The sequence below is a fragment of the Rhyacophila brunnea genome, unplaced genomic scaffold (genome assembly GCF_057557595.1).
Source record: "Rhyacophila brunnea isolate RB1 unplaced genomic scaffold, BYU_Rbru_1.0 scaffold_15, whole genome shotgun sequence".
NCBI lineage: Eukaryota > Metazoa > Arthropoda > Insecta > Trichoptera > Rhyacophilidae > Rhyacophila > Rhyacophila brunnea.
In genome coordinates, this window is record NW_028232806.1 from 7,364,201 (window position 1) to 7,378,940 (window position 14,740).

The 14,740-nt window shown below is 33.1% G+C and overlaps 2 protein-coding genes across 3 annotated transcripts in view; one reads left to right on the plus strand and one right to left on the minus strand.

Moving 5' to 3' along the window:
* Positions 1-802: 802 nt before the first annotated feature.
* LOC147074863 (U-scoloptoxin(01)-Er1a-like) lies at positions 803-5,616 on the plus strand (the record flags this gene model as incomplete). Its single annotated transcript, XM_085943230.1, has 4 exons — positions 803-832; positions 3,682-3,795; positions 4,158-4,259; positions 5,086-5,616. Coding segments are annotated over 4 exons (330 nt in total), but the record flags the coding sequence as incomplete, so codon positions are not given.
* A 374-nt stretch (positions 5,617-5,990) lies between these two features.
* LOC147074864 (synaptic vesicle glycoprotein 2B-like) overlaps positions 5,991-14,740 on the minus strand; it is a 70,223-nt gene continuing 61,473 nt past the window's right edge. For both annotated transcript variants that reach the window (XM_085942994.1, XM_085942993.1), the window contains exon 12: positions 5,991-14,507. In XM_085942994.1, coding sequence (XP_085799120.1) covers positions 14,327-14,507 — 181 coding nt within the window. In that variant the 3' untranslated portion in view covers positions 5,991-14,326. The remainder of the gene's footprint in view (positions 14,508-14,740) is intronic.

Consider the following 14,740-nt stretch of genomic DNA (forward strand, 5'->3'; position numbering starts at 1 on the left):
CGTCGCTTCATTGTTTTTTTTCTTCCGACAACCAAAATCACCTAGAGACGCGAGAACCGATTGGAGCCAATTATTGGTCCTATCGCCCTAAGGCCTGGTTTGGATGGTTACATGTAAATTGTACGTATTGCATTTCACCGTAGCACAGCTCTGCGTGAGCTTTCTTATCGGAAAGAGATGACCGAATAGAATACGTCATACGGTCATCTCTATAGCATCGAGATGAAAAAAAAATACGCGTTGTTCTTGGAGCATTGCAGAAAATAATGTTACAATTTTATTAGATCCTAACCTAACGTAATCTAACCTAACCTAACCTTACAAATAATCCAGTATATCGTCTATTTTCAAAATTTGTTTTTCGCTGGCTTCTTGTAAATGTAAACCGACAATAAGCGTGTTTTATTTAGATATGAATTTTATCTCAGTAATATACGACACAAACAGGTTGGAGGTCTTTATTTAATATACTACCATATATTTCCGCTACAACATTATTCACAGTGAAGTGTGATACGTAACTGCATACGTACAAATTTCCGGACACGGGTCTGGATACGTGTGCGACAATCCTAATACGAGGAAAATTTATATAATAAAATACCAAATGACTTTGACTCGAGTCATCATCATCAGCCTAAATCTATCCACTGCTGGATGAAGGCCTCTCCAAGCTGATTCCACTTCTCTCGGTCCTGTGCGTTGCGTTGCCGCGTACTTCCGCAGAACTTTATCATTTCATCGATCCAGCGGTCTCTACATTGCGGACGTTTTGTGCATCTTGGATACCACTGGATGACTAAATTTGTCCAACGATTGTCCATTCTTCGAGGTATGTGTCCAGCCCATTTCCATTTGAGGTTTTTTTGCGAACTCTACTATATCGCAAACCCTTCTCTGTCTCCTTACCTACTCATTCCTATTTTTGTCCTTTCGCGTTATGCCCAGCATGCACCTCTCCATACCACGTTGTCCTACTCTAAGTTTCTGGATCTCTCTTTTACTTAAGGTCCATGTTTCACACGCATATGTGATCACGGGAAGCATACACTGGTTGAACACTTTGCGCTTTAGGCACAGTTGGAGGTCACTTTTAAAGACATTATTCAGGCGGCCAAAAGCACTCCAGCCTGGCTTGACTTAATTATGGTTCCATAATATATTGCTATACGCTGGACAAATGCCGTCATCCAGTGGTACCCAAGGGGCACAAAACGGCCACAGGGTCACCCTAAAAGCCGCTGGATTGACGAACTGGTAAAGTTCGGCGGAAATACGTGGCAGCGAACGACACAGGATCGAGAAAGTTGGAAGAAGCTTGGGGAGGCCTTCATCCAGCAGTGGATTGACCCCGGCTGATGATGATATTGCTATTCAGATCAAGTAGGCACATTTTCACTATGTACCTATAGTATTATGATTAATTCGCTAACAAATAACCGTAAAAGACTAACATAATATGTAATTATCTAGTTTCATAATGTTTGAGGCTTTCACGGTTGTTTTTCATCGTAGTACATTTTTGGGTTTCCACCGTGTGTTCTTCTGCCTTCCTTCCTCGACATTTCGGGCTCGTTGTAGAGGCCATTATCAAGAGATGATATGAATAGTTTCACTTTCAATTATTTATGATATTAAAACTATCAAATAAGAGTATCTTAATTTTCCTCATAGACATTAGAGAAATAATAAGCGATATTATTTCTCTAATGTGGGTCAAAAACGCACGTTTCGCTTGACCTTACGGATCTTCAATAAAAACAGTAACATAACTATCTAGGTAATTGTTAATTATTTAGAAATGTCAAAATAGTTCAATTTTTATTCTTATTACACAAACTTATTATTATTTAGTAAATACTTTTCATAGCGTGGGAATAAATCGAAAAAAGTAATTGTCTGTCAGCAGGTCCGCGTTTTTTTTTCTTCAATTTATTGTTTCCACGTAATTAATTTTGACATTTGAAGTAATATAATTTGATAATCATTATGTTTTACTGCCGTTCAGTTGTAGTGCATGTCGTCTTCGATCGACAATGTAACCACTTACGCGTATTTGGAAACATGTCGTAATAATGAATTTGATACGTTTTCTGTTAGGAAATAACTGGATGTTTTTATATTGTATAAGTTATATAAAATTAAATAATTATGGCTTAGTATTGCATCGGTTTTGCTGCGTGTAACTTGGTATATATTTTTATTTAATTACTCTCAGTGTATTTTAAAGAAGATGTCTTGAACTTATATCATTCTTATCAAATCAGTTTACTGTGACCGTATTGACCTTTTTGGTAATATATGAATTATCTATGGTTAATTAAGGCATATATAATATTCAATCATATTCACATTTCATAATAATTTATTGTGTTCTATATTTAAATTAAGTAATAACATTTAATAATTTAACATTCAAATAATAATTTTCACACGAGATAAACAAATTATGACATCATCAATCAATGATAGGTCAGTATTTATTTTTTATGGTTGATTAGTAATACTAACCAGGTAATTAGGTATAAGTAGTATTTAACACCCACGATGGCAGTGTCGAGGGTCCCAGGTTCGAATCCTGGGTCTGGCAAGTACACATATTGTTGAGTCAGAGTATGGACCTAATAGGTTGAGTAAGTGGCTAACATCCATTTCTCGTAAAAATAAAATATGTTAATACAAACCTCCAGTCTGTGGAGGCCCATATGATCATATTAGGATCGGACATGTTCAAAAGAAAAGAACTAGGTAGGTACGTCCCGTGGAGGTAGGCATGCCATGCGTAGCTTAGGAGCTGCAAATAATTATGAAAGAAAGAATACGATCATTTGATTACAACTTTTGAAAGTGGAGACGGTTTTCCATATTTTCATAGAAAGTACCGATATTTTAGTTTTAAAAAATCACAACTAGGGCTCCAAAGTTGTCTACAACCACTGCTGTTTAATGGGGATGCTTATAACACCAGAGGCACTTAGCGGAAAAAATACGAAGCTTGCAATTTGAGACATTTTTTTGATAATTTACAATTTCAACTGCATTAATTAAAAAATATTTAAGTATCTGAAGACATTAAAAAGAAAAATATTTTTTTAAGTCAAAGATAAACTTACAATAATTATTGTAAAAAAAATCTGAATTTATTACATATTTATGACAGTTACTTTATTTTATTCTGAAAAACCAACTTTGTCCTTGTTTTTTCGTACAATGTGGCAATCCTACTTTATGTTTGGCGAACACGAGAAATCATTTGGTGGCATCTTTGGGGGAAAGTCTGTATGCGATTTTTTTTATAGTTTAAATAGTGGGGACTTCGGAAGCTGGGTATAGGGATGAGAGGTCGGATGAAAAAAAAATGGAAAGAGAGCGAAAGGAAGTCCTCGACCTTCTTTTAAATGGGAAAACAGTATTGTAATAATTCAACCATGTTTTCAATAACGATCAGTCCGGTTTCGTCTATTCTCCTAACACGAAAATTCTCATATTGGTTGAGGTTGAGAATTTTTCTGTAAAGCAGACGAAACCAATTATTTGCAGTGATCTATGACATAATTTATTTATAAATGTATTTACTAACATGTAGAAATAGAAAGACAGTATAACAAAATGAATGACTTTGTATACATAAAATGTTTTTATTAAATAATTAATAATTTTACAATTGATGCTTTTTTCCAGGCACAGGATGAGGCAGTTCCTTACCCAACCTACAACGAAGTTCCTCCAGGTCTCCCCTTCTCCTGCACCGATAAGATCACTGGATACTATGCGGATCCAGACACCAGATGCCAGGTACCTGCCTGTATACTAAGCATTGCTTATATCAAGGCGAAGTGCAGTATTGAATAGTTTTAATCAATGACGTTTGATTTTTTTCTCTGCATTCCACCGTTACAAATGAAAATCGTACAAAGTTCATTTACAACTTGGATTTACCTGTAAAACAGCTATATAACATCTCATCGGCTGAAAACTACTACATACTAATCAGTTGACACCTCATTGGTTGCATACCGCCTAATAACCAATACGCTGACCAATGAATAGTCTCGATTGCTTTACGAACTGTCAGAAATTATGTATGCATCAAATCTATAAAAGTCTATCGTATAAATTTGTTTTCTATTAACTAAATTGTCATTTTTATTTCACAGGTGTTCCATTGGTGTGTACCGAGTGGTCAGAAATTTTCATTCCTCTGTCCGAACGGTACCGTTTTCAACCAGGCCGTACGAGTATGCGACTGGTTTTACAACGTAAGAATGATTTATTTCTACAATAGTTATTAATGCTTGCGAACTGCAATTTGCAGTCTTAACTGTGAATAAGGCAGTTTGGGCTGAAAAAAAAATAGGTTACTCAAGAAAACAAAACTATTACTAAGTAGTATAAAAAATAGCGACACCAAACACCAACACAAGTTTTGTCATTAACAACCAACCAATTGAACGTGTGACCCATTATAAATATTTAGGTACATGGTTCAATGAGAAATGAGATCAGTTTCAGGAAAAAAAAAACTAGAATTGAGATCGCAAGGAGTGCCTTTCTCAAAATGAGACGCCACCATTACAATCGAGACCTTAATCTAGGTCTGAGATTGCGTATGGTACGTTGCTTTGTTCTCTCAATTTATTTTTTTCTATGGTATGGAAGTATAGACGCTAAACCAAGATATGTCACCGAGAGTTAATGCTTTCGAAATGTGGCTGTATAGACGCTTCCTTGGACTGACCGGGTGACAAATGTTGAAGTTCTCAATTGAATGGGAGATGACTGAGAAGTTCTGCGTAGTATCAAAACCAAGAAACTACAGTACCTCGACTAGATTATGAGAAGACAAAATATAGAAGACAAGTATTATAGCATTCCCCAACTTGTCATTCAAGGAAAGATCAACGGTAAGTGTAGCAGAGGACGATGCCGCATTTCGTGGTTTAAGAACCTCTGTGATTGGCACAAATGCAGCTCCATTGAACTGTTCCGGGTAACAGATGACAAAGCTAAGATCACCTTGATGGTGGCCGACCTCCACTAGGGGATGTGACAATAAGATTTAATTCATTTTCATTTTGTTTACAGGTAAACTGCCAAGATGCGACCTCATACTATTCAGTAAACAGTGACCTCTATAAGGACAGTGAAGGAAACCCAATAAAAGGATAAAAATAAATAACAGTAAAGAAACAAACCTAGCCAACTCTCAAACCGATTTATCTGACATCTGTTGAAAAATGCATTAACTTATTTGTAATAGTAGTTACTAATTTATTTTTCTTTTATATTATTTTCACAGCAGTATAATATACAGGCTGTCTTGTAACATATTACATAGTTTTAGGTTTCATAATAATAATTTATATAGATTTTGGAAGTAAGATTAACAATATTCCTTTAAAAGTAAGAACACACCTTTATTATATTAAGTACCTATGTAATTCTTTTTGTATTACGAATCTTTTATGTGTGTATGAATCCCAGTGTAATATTTATAGTTTTTTTGCAATGTTAATTTTCTTACGGGGCATGTTATAATGTACAGCAATATTTTAGACATAATACGTAACAATAATTCTATTATAATGTAATATTAAAATTTATATGTAACAAATTAATATAAATATATGTACAATCAAAATAATATATACTTAGTTTTATTTTAAATTGTCTATATTTTTCTTTGTACATGCTCCGACATCAGGGTTCGCGAACATACGACACGCATGCCAGAGGTGGCACATGAACGATTTACAAATTCAATTTTTTATGAATAGTATTTCCTTACTTTTCATTTATATTTCATCTTTCCATACATCGATATATTTATTAGCTAGCAATACTGTCATTGACAATAAAGCAGTGTGTATTTTATATTCTGGGACGGTTGTATGCAGAACCTCGTCAGTAAAACGGTATTATGAGACAAAACATAATTCACTCTTTGAGAAAACAATAAGGAATGAAAAAAATACACTTATTTTAGACGAAAAACTTTTATTTGACGGATTGAAACTAAAAAGCACTTAAAATACAAAACGGATAATACTTATCAGATATGTACAGTCAAAACTTGTTTTAATTTCAAATACTTACACAGAACACGGTTTTTAATTATTTTGTTTTTACAGAAGAGTGAAAAAATTAGCAATCTATCCATTATAATTAATATGTATTACAATATATCTGTCTAAAATTTTACATCCATTTTATTTAATCACATAATAAATCAATCATGAGATGATGAATAATTTTAATAAAGTAAAAAATATTTAATTGATTCTATAAAGGTATTTATTAAAATTTGTAATTAAACATTATAAACAAACAAAATTCGAGAAAAAAATCAATAAATATACTTTTAATCACCTCCACATACATATTATTAACAGTCTGTTTTTTTTATGTGATGTAATATAAATTATTAAAAAGTCACTGACAATATTTAATTTCGATGGCTCCAGTTGGTCGCTTGTAAAATACCTCCATCCCGCTGAATCAAATGAGTGGCTTAGTCGCAAGCCCACTCTGGAGGTTTTTTTCAGTTTCAAGTAAATCACGAAAAAATTTACATCAATAATGTTGATGTAGTGGTGACGTTTCTTAAGCGATTTAAACGTATGCTAAAAATCACAGTTTGAATCATGACGTCTGATTGGTCGACTATGTAGAGTGGATTTAGTAACCCTTTATATATCCTAGAGCGGATTTGGTGACTCAAGTCAATATTCATTTTGATTTTTTGACAAAACAGGGCGGAACCTATCGACATAGCACATGCATAGGTATATTCAAAACTAATTTTATTGAAAAATCGCCCAGAACGGGTTTGGCGACTTAGCGACTCATATTGCCAGTGTCTCTTAATAATATTATGAAACACTGCATTATAAAATCGTAGCACAAAAACATTATGAAAAGAAATTACTTCAAATCACTCAAAACAAACACAAAAACAAACAATGAAAAACGATTATATTTACTACACATAAAGTCAAAACGAACATTAAATTTGTCTTTTGATATTTTGAAGGTAATTTTTGGAATCATTAAAGTGAAAATTTTTGATTTGTAGGAATGAGAATGTCCAGATCCAAGAGTCATTTAGAAAAAGCTCCTCGTGTATGGCGTGAATATATTGACAAGTCAAAAATCATCGATGATCATGGCTGCACCGTATATTTCAGATTTATTGTTTCACCAGTGGCGAAGACTAAATACTAAACATTTGTCTCGACTCATAAAAATAATTTTAATACAAGAATACAAATTGTGAAAATTGATTTAAACAGGCGAAACCTTCAGTTACTATGAAATTATTGGGTCTGTAACTGTAACTAATATTTGTATGGACATAGGCAATTAGTACCATACAATGGTGAAACAATGAAGGTTAAGTTTGAATACAAATAATTTCAAATAAACTGAGTTTATTGTGAAATTATCAAGTAATGCGGAATACAATAGAACAAATATTACAACACAATAATTAACTGTCTAAGTGTGTATTGCTGTTATTTTTGTTCGTTGTAATCGTTAACCGGTTCTATACCTTCAGCGAGTATTCTCGCTCTATGACGAAGTGATCGACAGGCCGCACATACAAATTTCGCGAGTCTTGTCTGACTTTAAACTCAAATTACCAGCCACTGCGATTGATTTGTAGAATCTAAACAATTAAACACGTAATGACATCTGTTTGAATAATTATGAAATAATAAGCCACAAATTATCGATTTAATACAGCGATTTTAGTAAGAGCTTCGCTCAACATTCAACGTGTGTCGTTAAAAATCTGCGGCCTGTCTGATACTTCCATAGTAATATCGTGAGGAATCGAAAAGGTTAAGAGGCAGTCTTCACCACTAGTGCATACACCAAACTATACATTGAAATGTCCAATTTATGATTAGACTAAATAGCATTATAAAACTATATAAATTGAACTAAAGAATACCCACAAAACATGACATCGTAAAATATAAGATTTTGAGTTATCAACATATTACGGTCGCAAATGAATAATTATTAGTAAAATAAAAAGATATTTCAAAATTGCACTGGGAAAATATGCTGCGTTTGGGGCAACAAACAACCGTCTGTCTATGTATTTTGTAAAACTCATAAATCCCATTTTAGTCAAAAATTAATTTTTTATTGAATACGATAATTCTAAAATTCTTGCGGCAGTCACACGTCTAAAGCCGCATTTAGACCAAGCGAGCGAATGTTTGTTCTTCCCCACTTCAACGAAATTCTTATGCTCGCTCAAACAAAAAGCGTTTACGTCAAGAGAATTTCACTGGAGTGGGGGAAAAACAAACATTCGCTCGCTTGGTCTAAATGCGGTGTAATTATTAATAAAAAATAATCTTCAATAATTACGTAATTCGTGTGTACAACAGAAAAATTTTCTATACAGATTGTACTTTAAAATTTCAAAATTCTAATCAAAGACAGTTTTTCCGTTTTCTGAAACGCAGTCAATTTGGATTTACGAGGTTTACAAGATAGATTAACATTTGATACAGGCTAACATAAATCAATATTCACTTACAATCTAATAATGTAAAATTTTTCTAGATACAATAATAATAATTATTATGATATAACTAACGTTAAGAGTTTTCAAGCTCTTGATAGATAATAATTATACGAAGTGTAGAAGAAAACAAAATGAAGGCATACTCTAAAATGGCGTAAAAATTACTACATAATATATATATATATATATTTAGAAATATATACAGAGAAAAAATAACATTCACTAGTCGAATTGTTTAAAACAAAAACACTTCCCAATTACACCGACATCTAATTGACAATACATGATATGTTTTTTATATATTTTTTTCACAAGTTATGACACGTAATAACAATATGGCAAACCTATAATACAGTAATACCCCGACTTAAATTATTTCGTCAATACGTCATGTGAAATTTATTAATTATTATTAATAAAGAGCGACAACACATAAATAAGGCGATTTCCAGATTTCACTGACGGATTTCTTAAAATCGTTATCCTATTTCTGCAAACTGTCATTTTTGTCCGAGTCGGTCTGTGTTAAAATAATGTAAATTCATTTGAGAAGGCATGTTTTGGGTCCGGAACTTGAGTTTTCATTTTACGAGAAATGGATATTAGCCACTTGCTCAATATATTAGGACCACGTTCTGCGTCTAAATACACATTTAAAAACAATATATGACTTTGCCAGACTTGACAGACACAAGTTTATGTTTTCAAACTGACAAGAATAAATCATGTCACTTTCGTATGAAATAGTTGTATCAACTTATCTATGTTGATTTACGCTGTCTCGCCTGATAGATAAACCACCTATGATGTATCTTCAAAGGTATTACTGTATTCATGTAATCAAAAGGTGGGAAATTATTTATTTATAATAGCAAAGCATTGTTGATATAAAAAACCAATACCTACTTATGTATGACACATGAATTTGACAGTAGACGCACTGAGCATACATTAATTGTTTAATCTGTAAATTTAGTATATTATGCGATACTTCGTGAAATTTTGCTGAACTTATGGTGTCCTGAGTGTTTGGACTGACTCACATACCCTCACGGATAGACTCTTTGGAGACCACTGTATGCGGATTGATTTACAATATTTATTTATACAGGCCGTGTTAATTATTGACTTGAGTGAAGAAAAACAGGAGACATTATGGACCCCAGTACGGAAATACTTCGATCACAATGCTGTTGCCTGAATCCCCTCATCTACCACATATCATCAAATTTATAGCGCATAAAACCTTGTATAGTTGGTTAAAGTTTGCGAATTGATATACAGAAACCAGCCCATCCACACATCCGCTCAGGAACACTTTCAGGATATTATAACTATATTTGTTTGGAATTGAATTATTGTGAATAATTGTATCTAGTTCTATAAATACTGGGTTCAAATTCATATTATTTTTACAACAAGTATGTGCATTTTAATTCAGCGCATGGTCCTAGTGGATTGAGAGAATGTCTTTCAACCCAACCTCTTAAGAGTCTGTCCATAGTATATTATGCTCCGTTACAGAGTGGAAATGTAGATTTACTTCATAATACATAAATTCTGTATAGCCAACAAGTCATATTTGTCAAATCAAATGGAAATTACATACAATTAAAAAGTGCATACGAATACATACATAACTAGTATAACACAATCAAGACAGAAAAAATGTCGTAATAGTAAAACCGAAATGTTTTAAAATACCAGAAACCTTCCATAAAAATTATCTCCAAGACAAATTAATTTGTGTACTTGAATAAAATAGTTTTTTCAAGTATGTTTAATTTCAAACACGAGGTATAGTTGAAAATGATTTGTACTGAAAACCAGACACTGAATAGAATAAAATGATTTGTCTATACGCGAAAGGACTCCTTAATAGATAATTTGTCAAATAGGTAAAAAAATATACCTATTTGTTGAAAGGCAAAATGTATGGTAGTGATATTAAACATAATATTATGTCTTATTAGAAAAAGAAAGCGATTTTATTATAAATTCTACATTCATAATAATAATCAATGAATGATCCAGCTAAGATTTTCAAATCAAAATGTTGGTAAATTACAGTTAAACCTTGTTAAATCAAAATTATGGGAACCGAAATGTTGAATAATGAAGTATTGCACAAAAATTCTGAATTTTTTGTAGAAAAATTAAAAAAATCAAATTATGGATGTTCAAATTCACAAGGCTTCGCTTTATAATATAAAATAATTTTTGGGCAAAAGAGCAAAATCACTGATGCCAAAAATGCATACAAGTACAATCTCAAATGATTTGATCACAAAATACATATTACAAAAAAATAGTAAAAAAAAATATTGCAGACACCTATATTAATAAAAAGTTATATAAATAAACACATCAGGTGGGGTCGATTGGAAAATAAAAGTCTTTTAAAAATAACATTATTACACACACTTATTATGAAATTATTATTATTTACGCCTAGGGAAAGAAATTTTTGACTGGCGGCAACACTAACTCTATGATATGGCAACAAAAACATTATTTTTATCACAATCAATAATAAATTCACTTATTATTATTATTTCACACATTACGCGCAATAATTATTTTTATTTACTACAATAAACATGTGTCTTTGGTACGTCACTTAAAAAAATTGCTAATTTTCACTTATAAGATTGTTTTGAAAATGTCTTTTTTAATTTTTATATTGTCAATAATTTTTATACAACATTCACTATGGACAGTGTTGCATTTCTTTATTCCTATTATATTGTACGTATAAAAAAATGTTAATCAGAACTAATGATTTTCCAGCACTTGCTTATGATGTAAAATAATAAAACAGAAGTTTGGTCGTAGTAAATGTTATACTTTTTTTTGAATGAATAAATGAATGAAAATATTTTTTGTTTTGGACGGTGATTAGATATATATATATATTATATTTTTAACATAATACTTGGTGGGTTGCAATAGGAATGTATATTGAATACAGAAACACTAATACAGTGTACAAAAGTGATATACCAAAAAAAAACAATTAAATATTTGAGTCAATTAGTCGCTAAGCCGGCTCTGGAGTTTTTTTTTTAGTTTTGAGTAAATCACGAAAAACCTTTGTCCATTTACAATGATGTTGATGCTAGTACTGGTGACGTTTGTATAGCGATTTATTAGTGATGATCGGTCGGCTATGTAGAGTGGATTTAGTAACCTGTTATTTATCCTAGAGCAGATTTAGCGACTCAAGTAAATATTCATTTTGATATTTTGACGAAACAGGGCAGAATTCATAACTCGCACCTCGATACGCTGGTAGACCTATCGATATAGTACATACGTACATTCAAAACTAATTTTATTGAAAAATCGCCCATAGCGATTAAGCAACTCATTTCTAAGCCGGCTCTCACATCAAAACTCGTCTAGCCTACAATGTGTCGAATACGTCGATGTGACATCATCGTTATTCACAAAACACACGTTGCTCAAACAAATGGAGCTCCGCAGATTGGTCGAATGCGACTGTTTAATTTGAAAAAAAAACATCTGCTGTTGCAATTGACAAGTTGCATGCTTCTCAGAGTCGAAGATGCCAGGTCGCATACAAACACCTACGAATTGGTCATTCCTATGCCGAAGGCTACGTGCGATTGTCGCTAGGTAGATCTGCACGATCTTCATATGCAACACCGGATCGCCGTTCTTGGAAGGTTTGATTTATGGCTGTGTGGCAGACGAGGCGAGTTTAAATGTGAGAGCCAACTAACGTTTAAATTACACAGAGCTACGCAATCCCCGCCGACCGTCTGTATAATGAAATTAACACATCGAATCTATTATTTAGATGGCTGAAGTGAAATAGAAAAGTTTCTATTCTTGACAGACCTGACCTGACGATTGTGGTCAATGACTCGTCTGGGAAAGCACTACTACCACATGCTACAGCAGTCACCGCCGCAGGATCTGACTTTATAATCATCACTCAGACATTAAACAGTAACCTGCCACTTGTCCAAACACGGTCTTCAATAGTTTAAGGTAGAAAAAAGATAATTATTTTAAAATGGTTCTTTTTGAGATCTTGCTTTGTTAACGACCAGTTAGGAACATTAAATGTGTATGTTGTTACTTTTAAAGGCAAGTTAGTTCAACAAATCAAATTTAAATCGTGCATCTTTATAAAACGAGTTCTTTTCTCATAATTTTAAATTAAAAATAATAATAACTAAATTTGTTCATAGAGGAAATATACAATTAACATCAATAGTAAGAAGTCATCCAAGAAAAAAATACATAAACATAATATTCCGTGTTAAGTTAATATTGAATGTAAATAGAAATACATTATAGAAAACGAAAAAAATGTTAAAATATGCAAAAATTAAATCTGTAGGTATGTAAAAAAATAATATCAAATTCATGATCATTTTTTTATGGCAAAAAGCACCCCATGTCATAATTATCAAAAAATTTTACATGGCTGTTAATAAATCAACTTTAGGGTTATGTAATATAAAAAAAAATCTGTCCAAGTTCATTCACTTATAGTAAAAAAATGTCTATGAATCAATCTCAAAGCACTGTGTATCTATAAAACTGTTAGATACTTTTATAACTAACCGCACATTCATGTAATAGTGTAACAACTATTGTCTTTTCTATATACCCTCCTACTGCCTTGCAAAATAGCCTCGTGCGCGTCTTAACGAAAGAGAGGAATGCTTTCGTCTCCTTCTAAACGGCATCATTCACCATTGCACTTGTATTTTAAATCTTTCCTAATAAATCAGTCGAAATCTCTATCTTTGTGTATCTCATCTCAAAACAGTTCATTAAATGTCTGAAAGGGATACATCTTCTAGTCTCTTCTACGCGTCTTCAATCTCAATTTGGTAATCATACTAATATTATTATGTACATAAACATTTAGGGAGAAACACATTTTAATATTACGTTCACAAAAATGTGAAATAACGTCTTTTTAATAATTTAATGTATTTCACTTATTTATTATAAATTTGCCAATGAGAGATCGGGTGCGAGTCAACGTTCACATTAGTCAGCATTTCATTTTCTGAGAGTAATGTTGCAATTCAATCACGTTCCGATTAGCATTAACCGCAAGACACACGCCAATTATTGGAAGTAGGGTAAATCATCATTGCACTTTGAATTTGACCAGTCCTCATCACCAGATAACAAGAGATCTTCAAATCTCAAAGCTTGGCTAGGTCACTGGTTTTAGGCCTTCATTTCTTTTGACGCATTTCTGTCATAATCATAATTTGAACGGATTGCTTCGAACTTCTCCTTCTTGTGTCACTGGTATCGAAAATCGGACGCCATCAGGACAATCTTCACTTTAACTGAAACAGTTTGGTGGCGCTGCACTCATACCAACCATGAATTGCGGCATCTTTCACTGAAACTTGGATAATGAGCTAAGGAATGCTGTTATTTTGTTCTCTCATACTGCAGTCTTCTAGTGTTTCGTTTGAGGACATCAACATTAATCGTCAATACAGTCACATCTCGAAGACCTGTGTCAGTGTCAATAACAACTAAATCTTGTAAAAAAAAACCGTTGCGTCCATAACACAGAAGTGCAATAATTTATGTTTTGTGACGAGTCGCACAAAACTCTCATTAGCAGAGCTATACTTCACTTCATTTCTAAACGTTCCACGTCTATTTTTTCATCAAAAGACCCATTACACTTCCTTTTTAATTGGCATCGGAACAAAAAAAAATCTCATCCAAGAAAACCGGTTATAGAAAAGGGAGTATGTGTTTTTTCTGTGTCTACATGAGGTTGGCACTGTTGTCGACGATACGCGTTGAAAATGCAGTGCCCACGACCACGATAAAGCCTGTCATGAGGGTGGCTAGCACATAGCTGTTCAGCGTGAAGTTGGAGTAGATGCCCACAGCAAACAGGGCGGCTATGTGCGCCAAGGAGAATAGGAAGCCGTGAGCCGTGCATCTGAAATGTGAAATAATCAATTAAAATAAATTCATCACCGGGCAGCACAAACATAGACCCCTACAAACCAACCCATCTCGCACCAAACTCAATCTTAATCGAGCGCATCATGAGGCCCTAAGTTTAGATGTGAAGCATCAGCAGTTTTTTACAGCTGGGAATGTCTCAGGAGCAGATGCACAAGACTGAGATCACCACGCTCTCAAATGAGCTTTGACCGAGTTTACTGAAAG